Source organism: Microtus pennsylvanicus, chromosome 1 (genome assembly GCF_037038515.1).
Source record: "Microtus pennsylvanicus isolate mMicPen1 chromosome 1, mMicPen1.hap1, whole genome shotgun sequence".
NCBI lineage: Eukaryota > Metazoa > Chordata > Mammalia > Rodentia > Cricetidae > Microtus > Microtus pennsylvanicus.
The window spans coordinates 199,258,431-199,278,429 of record NC_134579.1 but is presented as its reverse complement, the minus strand read 5'-3'; the positions used below and the strand labels follow the sequence as shown (position 1 = coordinate 199,278,429).

The 19,999-nt window shown below is 44.3% G+C and overlaps 1 protein-coding gene across 5 annotated transcripts in view; it reads right to left on the bottom strand.

Annotated features, from left to right (window-relative positions):
• Positions 1 to 19,999, bottom strand: part of Utrn (utrophin) — a 506,130-nt gene that overhangs the window by 430,296 nt on the left and 55,835 nt on the right. For 2 of the 5 annotated variants that reach the window (XM_075948902.1, XM_075948907.1), the window contains exon 1: positions 13,646 to 13,805. The exons of the other annotated variants lie outside the window; for them this stretch is intronic. In XM_075948902.1, coding sequence (XP_075805017.1) covers positions 13,646 to 13,739 — 94 coding nt within the window. In that variant the 5' untranslated portion in view covers positions 13,740 to 13,805. Of the gene's footprint in view, positions 1 to 13,645; positions 13,806 to 19,999 lie in introns of those variants that run through there. 5 annotated transcript variants of the gene reach the window in all.

Sequence of the window (19,999 nt, the reverse complement as noted above, 5' to 3'; positions counted from 1 at the left end):
CAGGCCACAAGTGAAAATTGTAATCTTTCTGAAATCCTGCAAGGTCCCCAAGTCAGTCTGTGCTGTGAGGCAGTGGACAGGGTATCACATCAATTGATGACGCTAAATTTCATCCTGCAGTGGCTTAACTCTGCCCTGTAGACTGACGGGGGCAGGAAGGATATCTTCTGAAAAGTTCCCCCTCCTTCTTCCAGCAGTTGAGGTCATGGTATGAGCTGCCTAATATCCTGCTTTGGTTTTCCTTGCCAAAGCAGATGCTAAGGGAAAGAGTCAAGTCTTTGTCATTTCTCTGAGAGGTTGTACCAAAAAATACAAGTACTAAAATGTGACAGGAATTGTTCTACTTAGGGTTACTTTTGCTGTAATGAAATACCATGCCCAAAAGCAAGGTAAGAGGAAAGGGTTTATCTGGCTCACACTTCCACATCATGGTCCACCACTGAAGAAAGTCAGGGCAGGAACTCAAACAGGGCAGGATCCTGGAGGCAGGAGCTGATGCAGAGGCCATGGAGGAATGCTGCTTACTGGTTTGCTCTCCATGGCTTTCTCAGAGTGAATTGTATAGAACCCAAGACCACCAGCCAAGCCCAGGCACCCACAATGGACTGGGCCCTCCCTCATCAATTACTAGTTAAGAAAATATCCTACAGGTTTGCCTGCAGTCTAACTTAAGGGAAGGGTTTTCTCAGTTGAGGTTCCTATCTCTCAAATGACTCTAGCCTGTGTCAAATTGACATAAAACTAGCAAGTACAGAGATGGGAAGTTGGACAATGAAAGACCATTCATTATCAAGCAAGTTACCATTGATCTGGAACCCTGGGGCAGATGGGAAACCCACTGTGGAATCATTCCTCTCAAAGGCAGACCAAGGGCAATGCAAAGAGATGGAGTAACTACACTTAGGCGGTCAAGGTCTAGGGGCTGATGAGAACTGGAGCTTTTGGACAGGTCTGGGTACAAGGTTATCCTGCCAAAGGACACACAGCTATAGCCTGCAGCTGGACATTCCAGTGTAAAGAAATACCACATAAGGGTGAGGCACCAACAGCCTTGGCCACAGTTTCCAAGGGAGTACTTAAACAAGAGGCCACCATGTTTATACAAGGGCACATTTCTCACAACAGAAAACTGAAATTTTCTCCCACACAATTATAATGGTATACGTAAACCCTGAGGAGGCTCATGTTAAGAATACAGCCAATGTCTATTGTCATGTGAAGCAAGGGAGTACTATGGGGGAAAAATACAGAATCTGCATGGACTGCCATCAATGGTCAACTTGGAATGAATGCCATGAAACACTGACCAGGATATTCAATCCTGACATAGTTCCTGAGGGAGAAAGTGACAAAGGCAATGAGACTATAAGGAGATGGGGTGGCAAGATGGGCAAAGGTCATTTAGCAGAATCTAAGAGACATAGGAAAGGAGATTTTACTGACAAATAGTGACAGAAATTAAAATTTAAAAAGTCTGGGGCCAGGGAGATGGTTCCGTGGGTAAAAGCGATCTGCTAGCAAGCCTGGTGCTATGATCAATCCCCTGGACCCACTTGTGGGGTAGAGAGAACTAGCTCTGGCAAGTTATCTTCTGATATGGCATGTGTGCATAAACACATGCATGTGCAGATTACAATAACTAAATAGATGTGTAAGGGGAGAAGCTAGAACAATAGCTCAGTAGTTAAGAGGGCTTGCTATCTTTCAGAAGACCTGAATTTGGTCCCCTAAAGCTACATGGAGCATTGCACCACCTTCTATAGCTCCAGAGTATTCAACAGCCTCTTCTGGCTTCTGAGGCTACTCACATACCTATCCCCATACACAATAGGTGCGTGTGCGTGCGTGCGTGCGTGCGTGGGTGGGTGTGTGTGTGTGTGTGTGTGTGTGTGTGTGTGTGTGTGTGTGAATTCAAAGATAAAACCTTTATTTAAAAAAAATGGGTTGCTGGCAAAATGGCTCAGTGGTTAAGAGCTCTTCAGAGGACCTGTGTTGAATATTCAGTACCCACACGGCAGCTCACCACTCTCTGTAACTCCAGTCCCAGGAGATGCTAGACTCTGCTGGCATGGCAGACATACAGTACACAGATGCATATGCAAGCAAAATACCCATGCACATAAAAATTAAAAGTCCTTTAAAAAATACAAATAAACAACATAGAATACAAGCAACTAAATAGTGGCTGAAAGCAATGTTCTCAAACATACTAAACCTTGCCTGAGTTCCCTGAACATCACTTAATCCATGTCAATAATACTAAAAGTAAACTTCTGATCCCAGAGGTTAGGTTCCTAAAAAGTTATAAGAAATAAGTAACTAGTATCATGGGAGGAACCAGTGACAGTGATAATAACAAAAATGAGCACTGCAAAATGTTTCTCTAGGTCTCTTCAGGCAGTGCTATGAGAACTTAGTTGGGTGGGATCCACACAATCACATAGAACCATGTGGTGATGGAGGCCTGTAATCCCAACCCTTGGGAGTTAGAGGCAGGAGAATCCAAAATTCAAGTCATCTTCAACTACCAACCAGCCTGAGGCCAGCCTGGGTTTAAGAAAAACAAAACAACACAAAAACTTTATAATCAACCAATATTAGCAAAATAAGAATTAACTAAGAAAAGCAATGCAGTCAATTTAAAGAAAGGCCACCCACATTTCCACAGAAGCACTGAGATCAAGGGTACTAACATGGGACTTTTAGCCTCTTGTCTCATGGATTGTTCTGCGTCAGTGGATTAAGGACTGTCAAAAAAACTCATTCTGTTAATAGGAAAATGGCTACCTTAGAATGCATGACAGAAAGACTATTGAAACCCTTGAAGGATCTGTTCTAGAACTCTGAGGCGGACAGGAAAGCTAGATATAAAATATAAAGCCCTGTTTGTAGATATTAAATTGTTGGGCTCCACCGTCTCCAGCATAGTTGCACCCACCGAGAGTATATATTACAAAATGAATTCACAGAAGTGATCGTACTTGATAGCCGAAGAGCAGATTAACTTAACAAATAGCAGGGATCAAGATGCTAATAACATATCATCATGGGGAAATGAGGGGGATTTGGCAGGAACCAAAGTACAGGCTCCAAGCCTGCTGCTGGAATCACTCAAAGCAGGAAGCGGGTGGGTGAAAGGGGTTGGCCTCCAAATTCCACACCTACTGTCCTCTAGATGCTCTTCCCTTTCCACAGGTGGCAGAGGGACAGCAGAGAAGCAGCGAACTAGGAATCTATACACCCCTTCTACCGCAGTCTGCATCGCTAATAAAGTTTGCACCCCTCAAAACATATTCTTCGTTTTTTTTTTAAAAGATAGGATCTCATACAGAACAGGCCAGCCTCCAATTTAAATGCTCTGTGTAGCCAAGGATAACAACGGGTTCCTGATCCTGCATTACAGAAGGGAGCTACCACTCCTGACTTATGGAGAATGTAGCCAGGGTCTCATCTCATGCGGGACAAGCCCTCTGCCAACTCAGCTATAGTCCCCAAACCAAAAATGTACTCTCAGCATAAAAATACGGAAACGTATATTTATCTTTTTAAACAAGTTCTCAGGTTTCTTTTAAGCTTTTCACTTATCATTCGTTTGTGCATGTGTGTGTGTTTGTGTGTGTGTTGTGTACATGGATGCACAAATTAGAGCACACAAGTGAAGGTCAGGGGACAACTTGCAGGAGTCAATTCTCTCCTCCCACCATCCATTCCAGAGTCCAAACTCGGATCATCAGGCTGGCATAGCAAATATCTCTATCTACTGAGTCATTTCATTGGCCTGGAACCTCATTTTTAACACATAGTGACTTAACTCTTGATGTCCCACTAAGCTGTATGTTTCAAATTGATCATAAATAAATAAGAGAAATGAAAGAAGACATCAACAATAACACATATCTATACAGTACTCACTGTCAGCAAGCCTGGCTGCTATAACCGCCTTACATCAGGGCTCCCAATTGGGACATATGATAATGTCTAGAGACATTTATAGTGCACACAAAAGTTAGTAGGACATTTACTCACTTGTGAGCTGGCATCTTTTTTGATCATTTGCTCTTCAATCTGATTGGTCAAGGGCTGTGCCATACCTGTTAATATTTTGAATGATAATCTCTGCCTGAGAAGGCTATAAATAACTAAAACATATATACAAATATATGTCTTACGAGACCTAAGGTATTGATAAGTAATTCTTTTCATTATTACAGAGTAATTCAGAGAGATTAGACCATGTTAGCCTTTAAAATAGCCTTCTCCTCACCAGGGGTCTGAAGGCGATGATATTAGATACAGACATCCATGTATCATATGTATTTACCTGTTTGTTTTGTGAATGTGTTGCAATTATAACACAAAAGAAATCAAAAATTCTGTATCTGAGCACACTCAAAAAGAATTCAAACCAAAATCTGATGTGTTATGAATAATATCTCAGCTATATTTTTTAAAAAAAACCAACAATCTTTCTTCAAAAAAATTTTGAATTTGTGTTAATAACTTCATGAAGAAGTTATTGTTATATCAATAACAATTTATTTGTTTAACAAATACAGCTATAATGTTGAGGTATTAACTAAGGCAGAGAAGAGTAGATTGGGTACACTCTCTGAACCATCTTTACAATTTAAATATAAAATCATTCTAAAGGACAGGTAAAAATGCAGATTGACATTTTTGGTTAAAGTTGTTTGCCACTAAGCCTAACAACCTGAATGCTATGCTTAGAGTCTATACGGTAGAAAAGAAGCACTCTTCCCCCAAGCTGTCCTCTGGCCTACATATCATGCCTGGCCATATAAACACACATGCACACATGTACGCACCACACAAAAAACGTGCAGTGAATAAAACAACGGGGAGGTGTTTTAAGGGTTAAAATGCAAATAATGAATTACAGTGAATTTTCTCAAAGCAAGAACTAGCTATGGTGTATTCATATCGAAGTCTCACATACTACTGATCTAGAAGACAAAACAATAAAGTTAAGTGGGCTAGAATTCCTCAGATGGCTTCATTCAGATGTCTGGATTCCACTGGTAGGTACCCTGGATGCATCCACACAATTCTAAATCAATTCTGTCTTGTTCATTGGTTTAAATAAATAAATAAATAATTTCCGAGCAGCCAAAAATCCTGGAGCTGGGATGAGTCTGCAAAGTAAAGTCAATAAGAACCATACAGACTCAAACTCAGAGCCTTCTCAGATATGCACCAATGAGAAGCAGAAACATGTTCCCAGGCCTACATGGTAGAGACAGACTAACTTTCATCTCTTATAAAGGCAGTGTTGGGAAATATATGTAGGAATATGTGAACTTGATCCTAGAAGAAAGCTGTAGACTAGAAAAGAGGGAAGCGCATATTTAGAAGTCAGGGAAGAATTCTTGGACGAGGTGTATTTGACCACTGCAGGAGAGAACTGTCCCAAAGAGCAGAGTGAACTGGCATCCAAGCAGCCAACACCGAGCACCCAGGCTGCAGGGGTAACTGAGCTGGTGTTCAGGCAGCCTTGGGTTCAACCCTCAGCACTAGAGAAAGGAGGCATGGGGGCATAAACCCACCATCCCAGCACTGGGATCAGGAGTTCAAGGTCAGTCTCGGCACCAAAGAAATGCAAGCTTGGCAGCGCTTCTCAATCATCCAAACCTGGCTCCCATGTGGCAGTCAAGCAGCTGGAGGCAGCAGAGCAGATACACTCAACTCCAGGCACAGCAAGGCTAGCAAACGACGGGGGAGGAGGGGGGGTGCGCTTTTACTCTCTCTCTCCTCTTTTGGCGGAACAAAATGAGAAGACAGGATTTTTCAGGCTGAAGGGGTGTTCCGACTCAGAATCGTCAACCTGCTCCCTTTAACTCACAGCCATTTGCGCAGAAGAACCTTTTCACATGCTAATTAGTTTTCCAATTTTAACCTACTTGAACAGCAAAACAGTGCCCTCTTGACCAGGTTGCTTAGAGCTGCAACATTTTTTTCCCCATCTCCTCTGCAATCTGCCCGTTGGTTGGCACATCTCAGTAGGGTCGGGATGTTGGTGTTAGGAGCACTCACATTAACCACCTTCCTACAGGACTGATGGGTATCTGGAAACCAACACTGGAGTGTGAAGTGCGGTCCTACCAGCACCTCGATGATGACCCTGCAGGATGCTCCTGTACTGCTAATTCAGGACAAATGCCTATCACTCGCGCTCTGTGCTCTGTCTGCAAAGTGTACGCTGTGACCTTGGGCTACCAGGGAGTAAAATCAATAAACTTCAACCAGATTGAGGGCCACAGACTCAGCTCCGTTGGAAGAGTCCTTGCCTACCCCGGCAAGCACCCCCAGCACCACCTGAAGCAGATACTGCATCATGCACCTACTTGCAATCCCAGCATTCTATATGCATGAAATTCTGTCTCGAAACTGCAACAAAACCACAAACAAAAAACATTTAAGGCACTGCAACACTTCCACTAACAGTCTTAAGACCAAGGAAACAGCAGGCACTCAATGCAAGTTCACCAGATCATTATTTGTTTGTTTGTTTGTTTACTTATTTATTTCCAATTCTAGGTCCAGCACAACACGAGGCAGATAAGCGGATGGAAAAAAAATTTAGAAACTATTGCTTATATCCTTCCCAATGCACACCCAACAGGCTAGGAATTACTCATCCTAAGACACCAGGCCAACACTACTTCCTGGCACAGCATGCGGACACACCCTGACTATACTTTTCCTTTTGTACACTAGTGACTCAGATAACAAATACACACTTTTCTTTCCCACTTGCAGACTTTCAATAGGGTCCCATTATGTAACCCTGGCTTGCTTAGGCATCACTATGTAGACCAGGCTGGCCTGCAGCCGTCCTCCTGCATCTCCCTACCAAGGGTTGACATTAAAAGTATACACAATTGTGCAGGCTAGCCGTATTTACCACTATCTTAACTAATTCAAATGCCTCAGAGGACTAGCAGCTGTAACCCTGCAGGGGTGAGTCTCAGAAAGGGAATCTGCTAGAACAATAAGTCTCCTTGGCAAAAGAATCCAGGCTCTACAAACACCAGAAAAGGGGTTAGTGCCGAAGACCAAGCAGAAGTTGAAGGCATGCAGTTCGAAGTCAACAAGAAAATAGGTCAGGTCAGAAGCCAGGAGACCAGCCATGGCATTGAGTTCTCAACAAGGAGTTGGTTGTACACAGAGAATAGGATCAGTGTTGGTGCGATAAGAGGGCCTGCTTCTTGGAGGGTCAGGCAGATGGCCATCTGGCAGTATTTCCAGTGGTAATGTGAAAGCGAGCTGCACGAATCTGTGCTTGGTGTCTGTCTGCCGAGCACCTTGGAGCCAGCCTCCTACAGTATCCGGAGCAGCAACGTTCAACAGCATCCATCAGACTTGGAGACTACGGAGACAGGTCTCCTCCAGATGGAGAAACAACCCTCCCTGCAGACTAAATAAAGCTTTTTATACACGGGCACCAGAAAGCAAATAGGTCGTGCAGTGGAGAATGACATAGGCAGCGAGGTGCCCAGCCTCTCTGCTTGACGGCAAACCTGCAGACGGAAGGGGGGGGGGGATACTTTCTGTGCAATGAAAGTGAACTTTGAAAGCAGCAAACAACACTTTGGGCACCATGCCACGATCATATCCTCCAAACAACTGCAGTCCACTTGTCCTGGCCGGGTGTGCATTTCCTGCCATCAGAGCATCTCCAGTTAAATGAGCCTAAAATTAAGAGTTCAGTGCTTTGACGTGAAAAACCCCTCACGGATCTGGATGGAAGGACAGGACAAATCAGTGACTAATGGATGATGACACACAAGGGGCCTGATTTAAACAAAAGTCTCATCCGCCTTTAATACCCAGACATAGCTTTTTCTAGATTAGCTTCAAAGACTCCATTAACATAAATAGCCACCATTTCTTACAATACTTCCCCTCAATTCAGCTAAGACAGGTGATGTGTACATATGCACATACCCTCATAGGACAAAATGAGCCTTCAAAGCTTCATCATAAAGATTTTATTAATTTATTGTATTTTAAGTGAATGTATGTGTGTGCCTCAGTGTGTGTATATGTATCAGTATGAAGGAGCTTTTAAAGGTCAGAAGAGGCCATTGGGTCTCTGGGAATCAAGAGTTATGGATGGCTACCATATGGGTGCTGAGAGCCACCTAGGTCCTCTTTAAGAGCATCAAGTGACCTTAGCCACTGAGACCTCCCTTCAGCTGCTGGTTTCACTGAGGTCAGTATCAACAGAACTGGCTTAATTTCAGCTCACACCCCACAGCCTCCTACTCCCAACTCTAAGAGGCTCCACAATACATGGAAAGGGGACCTTAAATAATTTTGGGTTTGCCATACATATGAAATTAATTATCAGCATATGGAAAATGTAATAAAATATTAAGGATACATAAATAATGACTAGTCTCAGCATGGTTTAGGATGACAGCTGTCTCCACAGCAGTCCAACAGAAAGGAAAAAATGAGGGGTCTGAGTCCAAAGACTCAAACCTCTATCTCAGAGACCAGCAAAATAATGCCTATCTTTTAAGTTAGAGGTTAACCACCTTAAAACTTGAAATTAAGGCAAATTATTCAAAAAGTTACCATTTTCTGTAGAAATTTCTTTTGGAATCAGTAAGAGTTTCAAAATCAGGGACGCCAGCAGAAGAAGAAAATGGGCACCAACGTAGGAAAAGACGATTGAAAGGTTTGTCCCGAGAACCAATAAATATGCCCAGAAATTCTCATGAGAAAGCAAATTCAAATACTCACTTACCCTCTGTGGCTGGCAGTTCAGTAACTAAAGCGCACTTGCTCCCAGAGTAGCTGAGTGAGCCAAGAAATGTGGACCCCGATTTTTGTATTCTTCCGTTATTTGTTTGTAGTTTACTTTTGCTTAGCTTTGGGGTTTGTTCTTGTTCTTGTTAGTTTGTTTATCTGCTTGTTTGTTTTTGTTTTCTCAAGATAGGGTTTCTCTGGACAGCAGGTGACCAGGCTGGCCTCGAACTCAGAGGTTCTCTCCTGCCTCTGCCTTTCAGTTGATGGGATTAAAGGTGTTTGCCACCTCCACCCAGTTGCTTAGCTCTGCTGTAACAGCATGCCACTAACACTCAAAGCTTTTAATTCTGGTAAGAAAAGGAAATTTTTACCTGTGAGAACTTAGAGCTTTACATTGTTAGATTCATAGCAAAAGGTTAAGTAGACCACCAAAGTTATTACCCATGGTCGTGGGGAGGGGAGAAAGGGAGAAAGATAATTTTCCATTTTGTATAATTTTGATTCTGCTTCAAGGAGCCTGACTCTGTAAGACTGCTTTGAAGACATTTTAAAAGTTATTGTGTTATTAAAAGTTAGATTTGAGGCAAAAAGTTTGTTGAAATGAAATGTTCCTCCAACTTAAGAGCGATTCCACCGGCACGGCCACTCTCATCCCCGCTGGGCTCACGGTCCACGTTTCAATTCCTCTGCTTTACGCAGAGAGCCTGACCTGTGCTCCTCAGTCCCAGACTAGGATGTCACCTCACCCAACCGTAGAACTAGGCTATGACTCATCTTCCTCCACCAAACAATGCGAGCCCTGGGACAGTGGGAAAAAACTACTTAGAGTTGCTGGCTCACTGAGCTGCAGAAATGAAGGTCAAAGTGTTGAGATGGGAATGAGGGGGCTACCGGACCCAGATCCTATCACATTTCCACACAATCACAGCGCTTTCCAACAAGTCCTGAACTTGCTGATGGTGGAAACAGGAAGCACCTGGTGCCCTCCAGGCAAGGGTCAGAGAAGTGACATGAAAAAATAAAACAGATGCAGGATCAGCTGCACAAGCAGCACTCGGGTGATGCCAAGGAAGAAAACACCACAAGAGGATGGGGCACAAAAACCATATGCGATATGTTTGATTCCCTATTCCTAGACACGAAACAGCAAGCCAAATCCATTATCAACCGATTTAAGTGTTAATCAGTCACACGACTTACTCTTTTTATTTACCTGGTGCTATTATAAAACATGCGAATCCTAAACACCATCCCCTGGGGAATTCTGTCTGAGAGACCTAGTCACCAAGATTCGGTGATTCACACAGCTCGTGGCAGGGGTATTGGGGTCCAGGACTCCAAACAGTATCTCAGTATCTCTTCCCTTTGCTGGGTCTTACTAACGGTCTTACTAAGTAGCTTAGGTTAGCCTGGAACTCAGAGACCCACTTGTTTCTGACTCTGCCTCTTGAACGCTGGGATCAAAGAGGCCTGTGCCACTGTGCTGTTCTTGGACTTCCTATGTTCCTCATGTTGCGGTGACCCCAGTCACAAAATTATTCTGTTGCTGCCTCGTAATTGTAAGTTTTCTGTTACGAATCTTAATGTAAATATCTGATAATCAGGATATCTGGGCTGTGACTGCTGAGAAAGGATCGTTCAACACTACTCCTCCCTCCCGCAAAGGGGGTCACAATCCACAGGTTGACACACGCTGCTCCGGTGTCTTCTTGAACACATCTCCCCTGCCTTTCTTCTCCAAGATTAACCGGCATTCTTGCGCCTTTGTAACTGATGAGCTGCTGCCTGGTTTGCAGAACCACCGGCCCCTTTCTCTAGAGCCGTGAAGGTTACAGAGACTGCTCATTATGGCAGCCCCTCTGCTCTCACGTCTGTGCTCCTCAAGATGAGTGAGTACCTCCTAAATCAGGGAGCCCAAATACATGGAGACGACCATGGATGTGGTTAAGTCCGGCAGCCCAGATACGTGTGGAGATGACCAAGTTCCACCCTCCTAGCCAGCACCAGAATTCATCCCATTTAGGCAATTTGTAGACTCTTAGCACCTCCCAGAGTAGAGCCTGTACAGGATGATTAAATGTTAACTAAATACAGGAAAGAGTGAAAAGAATTCTTTAAAAAAAGACCTCAACAGCCAAGAGGAACCCAAAGCTTTCACGCTGACAACCCAAGCACCAGAATGAGCCACTGCTCAGGAGAACTGCCTAGCAATGTTTCCAAATCTCCCTCCACTCTCTCCTCCCCCCTCTCTTTCTTTCTCTCTCTCTCTCACACACACACCCCCACACACCCAGCTCCTGATGAAATCCTTATTTCTTAAGCTCCCAATTCACCTTGCTTCACTAGAACATTCCAGTGAGTCAACCATTCCCTGTGACCTTGTCGTTGGGTTTCTCCCTCAACAGGCAGTCTCCCACACCACACCCTCAACATCAACAAGCAGGGGAAAGTGAGCCTCGGCCTCCCCAAGGAACTAACTCACAGGCTCTCTCCAAAGCACTATGGAATTTTGCTTCCTGCCACACACGGTGGGGAACTGGGGTACTGGGGGGATAATGCCTTCTTCTTGTCCATCTAGGGTAGAGCTGCCAGTTCAGTTGGGGCAAAAGACATTGTTCCCCTATGCCAATCCACACGGCTCCACCGGAGAGGAAAGTTACAAAGTCAAGGTCTCGTTCCAACGACATCAAAGCCCCTGGAAAAAGTCTCAGGACACCAGTGACCCCAAGGGACAGCTGGAATTCTGAATCTTCTAATTCATCTATCTAAATAGGAAATGTCAGTGGAGACAAGAAGCCTCATCAGCCAATAAGAGAGCAGGAAGGGCGGCAAGATAAGCAGGCTCTCCCAAAGTTGTTTCCTCACCAGAGGAACCTCTGTCATGTCGTCTGGTCATTCACAGACCCTGATGGTCTTCAAATAGTCTTTGCAACTCTGGTCTTCTTCCCTTGGAATATTAACATCCCACCAAAACGCTAGTTTTAGCATTAATATCACCATCTTTACTTCTGTCAAGATCACTAAATAAATCTGCACTACAAAACAAGATTAAATCCAGCTCAATTTAAAAGAAGAGATGTTGAACCCCTGTAGCATTTGGGATCAGGTACATAATTGGTTTCCAATTTCTATGATAATAACATCAGTGAAATATTTTTACTAAACATAAAAATACTATTTTCCCAAAGCCTTTAGAGTCACCAGAGCCAGGGGAAAAAATGCTACATAAATAGACCAGAGTTCAACCAAGAGAACATTAAAAATATTAAAAATTTCCAAAGTTATCTAGTAAGTTTGTTTGTTTACTATTTGTCCATAATGTTCTTCTCGCCAGTTTCTGATTTCAACCACTGTGGACACGCCGGACCCTCTGCAGCAAGACAATGATTAGCAGACTGAAAGCTCAGGCAAGAGAAAAAGAGGAGCCAACGAGAGTCCAAAGAGATTCGGGAAAGGTCACAATGTCGCCGTGATTACATCTGTTCAGGGAGTGTTAGTCACAGCCCTGGAAGGCATCGTGATCCTATGTTGGGACCTTATCGTTATAGTTATAGCCACGCGCGAGAGAGAGCCATGTGGAGAATCACAGCACACTGACACCCACGACATTTTGCCGTGAAAGCTAATCACTACGAAAAATACAAGCTGGTCCTTTCATCTTAGTAAGATGCTCGCAGTATGTACCTATTCTCTTGCTCATATGCTGCTAGAAAGGGGAATATTGAGAGGGGAGAAGAATTGCAAAGAAAAAAAAAACACTAAGGATCCTGAGAATTTTTTTCTTTTTGGTGGTGAAAACATTGACTCAGGAAATACACAGCCACCAAAACACATTTTTTTTTTGGATTTTTTTCCCTCAGACAGACCGTGTAACCAGTATATTCATGAGTCCACTTAAGAAGACATGAATATCACTGGTGAAAAGATTAAGTCACTCTGGAAATAGACTGCTCTGCGTTTCTCCAGACAGGCCTGTAGCAAACAGAAGTCCCTCCTTTCCTCAGCCCGCTCCAGTGTAACTTTTACTTCTGCCCCTACTCAGCTCTGAGCTCCACCTGTGATTTAGAGCCAGGCCTTTTCTGCCAACACAGTAGAGTGAATATTACACAGACCTGGGGCTGTGGCAGTGTGTGACACCACACTCTCAGATGTGGCAGTTCAAACCAAAAATCACCCTCACGGGAGGTGAAGCTGGAAGGCCTAAAGTTCAAAGCCAGCCTGAACCATACCAATGAGACTCTGTCACAGAGGAAAAGTTTTCTCTTTAAGAGTAAGCAGTCAACTGGGCAGTGGCGGCGCACGCCTTTAATCTCAGCACTCGGGAGGCAAGGGCTGGTGGATCTACTCTGAACTGGAGGCCAGCCTGGTCTACAGAGTGAGTTCCAGGCCTGTCAAAACTGCCTAGGGAAACCCAGTCTCGAAAAGCAAAAGAGTCAGCCGTCAGGGGCTGGAGAGATGGATCAGTGGTTAAGAGCACTGGTTCGATTCCCAGCACTCACATGGCAGCCCCCATCTGTCTGCAACATGCCGGCAAAACACCAATGCGCACTAAAGAAAAATGAAACAAGAGTAAGCAGCCAACACCGCATGAGCCGCCTTGAATACGGTGAGACACCTTTGACACGGTGATGTTCAGCAGCTTCAGGCCAAAGAAATCAAACACTTGATGCAGCGCCTGCGGCCTCGGTCAGGCTCCTCGGAGAGCTGGCATCTGGAGGCACAGGCCACCTCTGCCTGTCACCAGTTAAGCCCTGCTTTCAGCAGCTTCCTGCCTCACAAATCATTCGTGGTGAGAGAAAGGGAGGCTCTGCCTCCTCTCACACCCTCTCACAGGCTCCCTCACCAGGTGTCACGCAACTGACAAACTTACCTGGGGATCTCTTGCAGGCCTGAAGAGACACCTGCCCGGGCAAATCTAATCTGCACTTTTTCCAGCGAAAGGTGGTGGCTGCTAGGCTGCTCATCACCCACAGCGGCTGAGAGGATGAGGGAAATGGTGGAGGAAGCCAACACAAAAGCCGCCTGCGAACTGCACACTGGGATGTCCTGTTGATTTTTTTTGAAAGCCCTTTTTATTTTTCCCACAAGAGGATCTGACTAAATCTAACCCCACCTCGCCTCAGTACCAGACAGGAAGTTACACTTTGCAGCGGTGAGGACTCCTTGAGGTGCTCTTGGGCTGGGTTTTGTTTTGTTTTGGTTTTTGTTTAATAGTGATAGCTAAGGGCCTTTGAATGTTTCAGCTCGACTAGGGAGATAGTAAGTTTTCTTCTTGTTTGATGGTGTCTGATAGCAAGGACTACCACACACTCACACAGACACACACACACACACAGACACACACAAGATGCATACCCACGTGTCTACCCTGGGTAGACAACAGAGCTGAAAAGTTCAGTTACATATTAACTATACTTTAAGGAATCAATTGGAGTTACTGTTTCAGTTTTGCATGCATGTATGCCTTCAGGAAATAAGACACCAAACTCAATTTCTTCTTAATTCCTTAGAAACTGCTCTAATGAGGCAATAGTGGAGCACGCCTTTAATCCCAGCACTGGGGAGGCAGAAGCAGACCAGTGAGCCAGCCTGGTCTACAGAGCGAGTTCCAGGACAGCCGAGGCTACCCCAGAGAAATTCTTTCTCAAAGAAACAGAGAGAGAGAGAGAGAGAGAGAGAGAGAGAAAAGGAGGGAGGGAGGGAGGGAGGGAGGGAGGGAGGGAGGGAGGGAGGGAGGGAGGGAGGAAGGAAGGAAGGAAGGAAGGAAGGAAGGAAGGAAGGAAGGAAGGAAGGAAGGAAGGAAGGGCGAGCTATGGTGGGGTAATAACCACAAAGAATTGTCAGAGGTAACTGTTTTTTGACTCATTTTCCAGACTTCTGTTTTGCATGTTTGCCTTATTCTCTTGATGTCATTTGTATATGCATCATCGACTCCCATGCAAGGGAGAAATAAAAGTGTTTCTACTGTCTTAGTACATTCTTAGTATTGATCTATTATTTTCTTCCCTCCTTTGAAACAGAAACTGTACTTAGTCTGAAGATTTTCACAAAGTATGCAGCCCTGTCAGGATCCACAGGAGGTTCAACTAAAAATAACCTGTCTCGATCAGAAGACTTGTGAGTCTGGGAACAAAAAACAAATCTCTTCTGAGCCTCATTCTCCAAATGTATAAAATGGGATCTGACAGTAAAAATCAGAATGGCCCAAATTATGCCAAAAGTCAAAAGCCAACATAAGCAAGCACGTCACTGAAATGAAATCATGAATGGAGAATAAAGTCAACAGAAGTCAGCCAGCATGCTTCCAGAATTTGTGCAACCGTCCCCACCATCAATGGTGCGGTCGTCATTCTCACGTCCTTCCTCACCCAGCCCAGGGCTGAGGTTACCACCTACTTCTGGTCTCCAGAGCTTTGCTGGTTCTAGACACTTCCTATAAATGAAGTCAATGGGATTGGATCCTCTGTGTCTGGCTTCTTTTCGCTAGCATTTTCCCAAGATTCCGAATTACAGCATAGGTCAGTATGTTATCCTTTGAGGCAGCATGACATTCTGCGGCACGGATAAGACACATCACATTCCTCAGGTCACAGGACACCGGATTGGTTCCACGCTTGCACTAGTATTCAGCTCTAAAGATCCACACGTAAACTATTTATATGGACGCATTCTCATTTCTCTTGGGGACACATAAATCCCCAGGAGCAGAATCACAAAGGAACTTTATAATAAACATACTGAACAAAGGCCATGCAGCCTTCCAAAGTGGCTGCGCCCTTTCACATTCTCACCAGGGGTTCCGTGATGGCTATGAATATGCGCTACACTCATCAGTAAACCAAGATGTCTCTGTTCCACAGACAGAGCTAAGTGCTCAAAGCAACAGACACGAACTGAAGCATGCCCCTCACGTAATCGGGACGGAAAGAGGACCCTCAGGCATCCGTCTTCAACAGGAGCCATTTTCCACAGCCCACTAGTAAACCCCAGCGCATTTACTGGCATAGTTGTGTGGTTTCCCACTTATTACAGTTTGTCTTTTTAAGTGCTGGTAGACACTATAAATGCAGGCTTTGGTACGTAAATATGTATGGTTACTCTTACAAAAAGAAAGAAAACTTCAGAAAGATCTTCATCACATTTATTTATGTGGGAAGGGCATGTGCCAAGTCATCTCCAGCAGAGGTCACAGGAAAACGTTGACAGGAAGACTTGAACTCAGGTGGCCAGGCCTGGAAGCAAGCACCGTTTTCTGCTGAGCCGTCCCACAAATGTTAAAGGTAGCCACGTTCAGATCGAGACAGTAACAATACTTTCCCTACAGAAAGTATTGATCTGGGAAAATACAATAATTACTCAAAAGGAAGTCTGAATCAAAGGCCTGATCATCCAACCTTATTCTGTCTGAACAAATTTTGTAGCATGATATCAATTACCTCTTTCTGTAACAGCCTACTTTAGAATTTAATTTTTTTAATCCTCTCTCATAAAAACTAAACAGAACCTAATCTATACAAAGCATAACAAAGAAAATACCACAAGGTCACAACTTGAAAAAAAACTAAAACTTGGGGCTGGAGAGATGGCTCAGTGGTTAAGAGCACTTGCTGCTCTCGCAGAGGAACCAGGTTCAGTTACTGGCACCCACATGGCAGCTCACAGCCTCCAAAACTCCAGTTCCCGCGGAGCCAACACCCTTTTCTGGCCTCCACAGACCATGCATGCACAAGGTGTACATACTTGCATACAGGCAAAATAAACATAATAGAAAATAAAAAATAATTCTTTTCTCCAAAGGAAAAAGTTATTCTAAGAAAAAGAAGAAAGTCATTTTTCTTTGTTTTCTAATGCAAGGTCCCAAGCCTTACAACCTGTGTTAATGATATGACTCACACATATTTTAAAATTTTCCATGTCCCAAGGCTGCACTACGTAATCCATTGTTTTAGTGATTTCTTGGCACATGGCTGATTTGAAAGTGACCACTGAACTTTCGTATGTCCAAGAGAACTTTCCACTGTGGGAAATTTCTAAAACAATCTCACTGGGCTAAGCGGAAACGTCATCCAAGTTCAAAGCATAGAAGGCAGGCTTCTATAGACACCAGCTTCTCCGCAGGAGCACACTCTAGGCAAAGCGCTGGGGCTGCCCCAAACCCTTGAGACTCTGAAAATAAGAAGTTACCATCAGTTTACCAAAGGTATCTGAAGGAACTCCTAAAAGTTCTCTCTCCTCTCTCACGGGAGGCCCTTTCTTAAAACTTTTCAGGGCTGTGGGAACCTGCTCCACACGGATGTTTTTCTGTTAGATTACACGGTGTCCTCGTCCCTAGCTCGTGTGAAATCAAATAGGCCATTTCTATCAAAAGCATCCGTCCGGCGTATGTACTTTCTTATGCAATCTGATGCTGAGAGAGCTGCAATCAAATGTGGTACATACCACTAACCCGATCATGGTCTCATAGCAACTGGCTGCCAATCAAGTCTGCTATCATCAGGAAGGAAGGACAAGAATGGAGTGGAAAAAAAGAATCCAGAACAAACCAGCTCAAACACAATGGGCAAGCACAGCAGAGAAAGAGAGAAGTAAAGGTATTTAAACATTGATCCTCTGTGGAAGAAAGATGCCCAGCATCACACACACACACACACACACACACACACACACATACAAACATAAACACATACATAAACGCACATGAGTATGCACAAATACACAAACATAAACACAGACGTGTTTATATAAATATGCACAAATATGAACACACACACACACACACACGCCTTCAAGCCAGGTAAGTTGAATGGGTCATGGAAGGCACACAGTCTCTTTATCCGGCTATGGACAAACCTTCTTGGCTTTGAACAACGTATTATAACTGTCAGTCCAAACTAATGAACGCACACGCCTGACTGGTAAACCAGCAGATAACAGGTAGTGCCAAACCACACCCCATCACCAGGGAGTCCAAGTGGGAGGAGCTTAGCCTGTCTCCTACCGCTTCTGCACACCGCTGTCCTTGGCCACCAACTCTTCCTTACAGCAGACACTGAAGCCGAGGCCACACTGTCATTTTTCTCATACCAGGGAAAGAAGGAGGCTGGGCAGGATGTGGCCATCTGACTCTGAAATAACACCTGACTTGAATTTGCAGAATTCCAGTTTCCTAAGACAACCAATTCTCTGCTAACATTCTCTGCTTAGCAGTGGCGGGCATGATGATCTCTGATATGAACGGTCTTTGCACTTCTTTATAGCCATTCTGTCTGGAAAAAATGATGACCATTCTTGCCTCCTATCCTTATAAACTTTCTGTCTTGAAATGATCTTAGACTTTTAAAAGCAAGTTGTAAAAATAGCATACAAAATTCGTATGTTCCCTTCAAGCCGCCTCCCAAAATGTGAATATCTTACATAAGTAACTAGGGCATAGTGATCGAGACCAGAGGGTTCACACTGACACACTTGTGCAAACAAGTCTGCAGAGCTGATGCAGATTTCCCCATCTGGCCTGTTTTTGGACCATGATTCAATCAAAGGTCTCCCACATATAAAGGAAGAGTCAATAAAGCAAGCCGTCTCTATGACTGTGTCTGATCACCACACCAAGCTCTGTTTATCTTCCTGCTAATGAGTTGGTGTCATCATTAAAAACTGAGGGTTCCTAGCTAGACATTCTGCCCCTCTGCAGCTCTTCTCTCCAGGTTTCATCTGCCACTTGTCAACAGAGTTCCACAGGCCCTCCCCACCTGCCTTCTCCCAAGGGTTGCCAATTCGCGCTCCTCCCATTGGAGAAAAATTACACACCACGAAACACAGATTACATGGAGAACAAAAGGAAGCAAGAGCCAGGTTATGGCCTCATGATAAATGCATTCGCTGGGCAGCACACCTGCTTTGTGTGTGGTGAGCAGGACCAGAAAGGATTTTGAAAGAACCTCACAAGATTGGGTTAAGTTACCCCAACAAGTTCCCGTCAAGCTCGGGTCTAATTTCAAGGGAACTACAAGGAAAATGTTATAGCTGCAGATGGAGGAGCATAATCCTGTAACCATAAAGTAGTCCACAGCCTCACCAGCCCCCACACACCCTTCCCACATTTTTGTTTACCCAGTCACTAGCAGCAATGCACCTGTAAAGCTGTCTCAGCGTCCAGGTTCTCTTCTATTCCTCCCTCCCGTGGAGCTCCCGAGAGTTCTTTCTACAGTACTCACAACTGCATAGCCCCAATGTCCCTAGAAGTCTCCTATGTACAGATAGAGTCCAGTCTCCACCAGGTTCACATGCCCCCCAATCTGAACCATATCCTTGGCTCTACTAGCCAATCACAATCTGAACCGTAGCCTTGGTTCTACTAGCCAATCACAATCTGAACCGTAGCCTTGGTTCTACTAGCCAATCACAATCTGTACCGTAGCCTTGGTTCTACTAGCCAATCACAATCTGAACCATAGCCTTGGCTCTACTAGCCAATCACAATCTGAACCATATCCTTGGCTCTACTAGCCAATCACAATCTGAACCGTAGCCTTGGCTCTACTAGCCAATCACAATCTGAACCGTAGCCTTGGTTCTACTAGCCAATCACAATCTGAACCGTATCCTTGGCTCTACTAGCCAATCACAATCTGAACTGTAGCCTTGGTTCTACTAGCCAATCACAATCTGTACCGTAGTCTTGGCTCTATGAGCCAATCACAATCTGGACGGTAGCCTTGGTTCTACTTGTCAATCTATATCCCTTACACCCAGGAATACAAACAGGGAAAAGAGTTATTCTGTCTTGAAGAGTCTCACATCTAATTAACGATCTCCCCCACCCCATCCCCATGTAGGACTGGGAATGGAATCTGGGGCCTTGAGCATGCTAGACAAGAGCTCTCTATCAGTGAGCCACATTCTCAGTCTTCCCTTTAATGTTTCCATAAGAGTGATGTTATCTAGGATACAGTTCTCTTGAGTATCTGGAAGGGATTGGTTCTAGGCCTGTCTACAGATACCAAAGCCTAGTGTGGCAAGTCCCTTATGGAAGATGCCACAATATTCACATATAGTGACACACATCCATGGACGGACTTTAAACTATCTCTAGATTCTAAAAGTAACAGCCAAAATATGAATGGAAGCAGTCCTAATTTCATCGTATCTAAGGAATAACATCATTTTTAAAATCTCTGTACATGTTCACTATGGAGGCAAATTTTTCCCACGTTTTTGATTCATG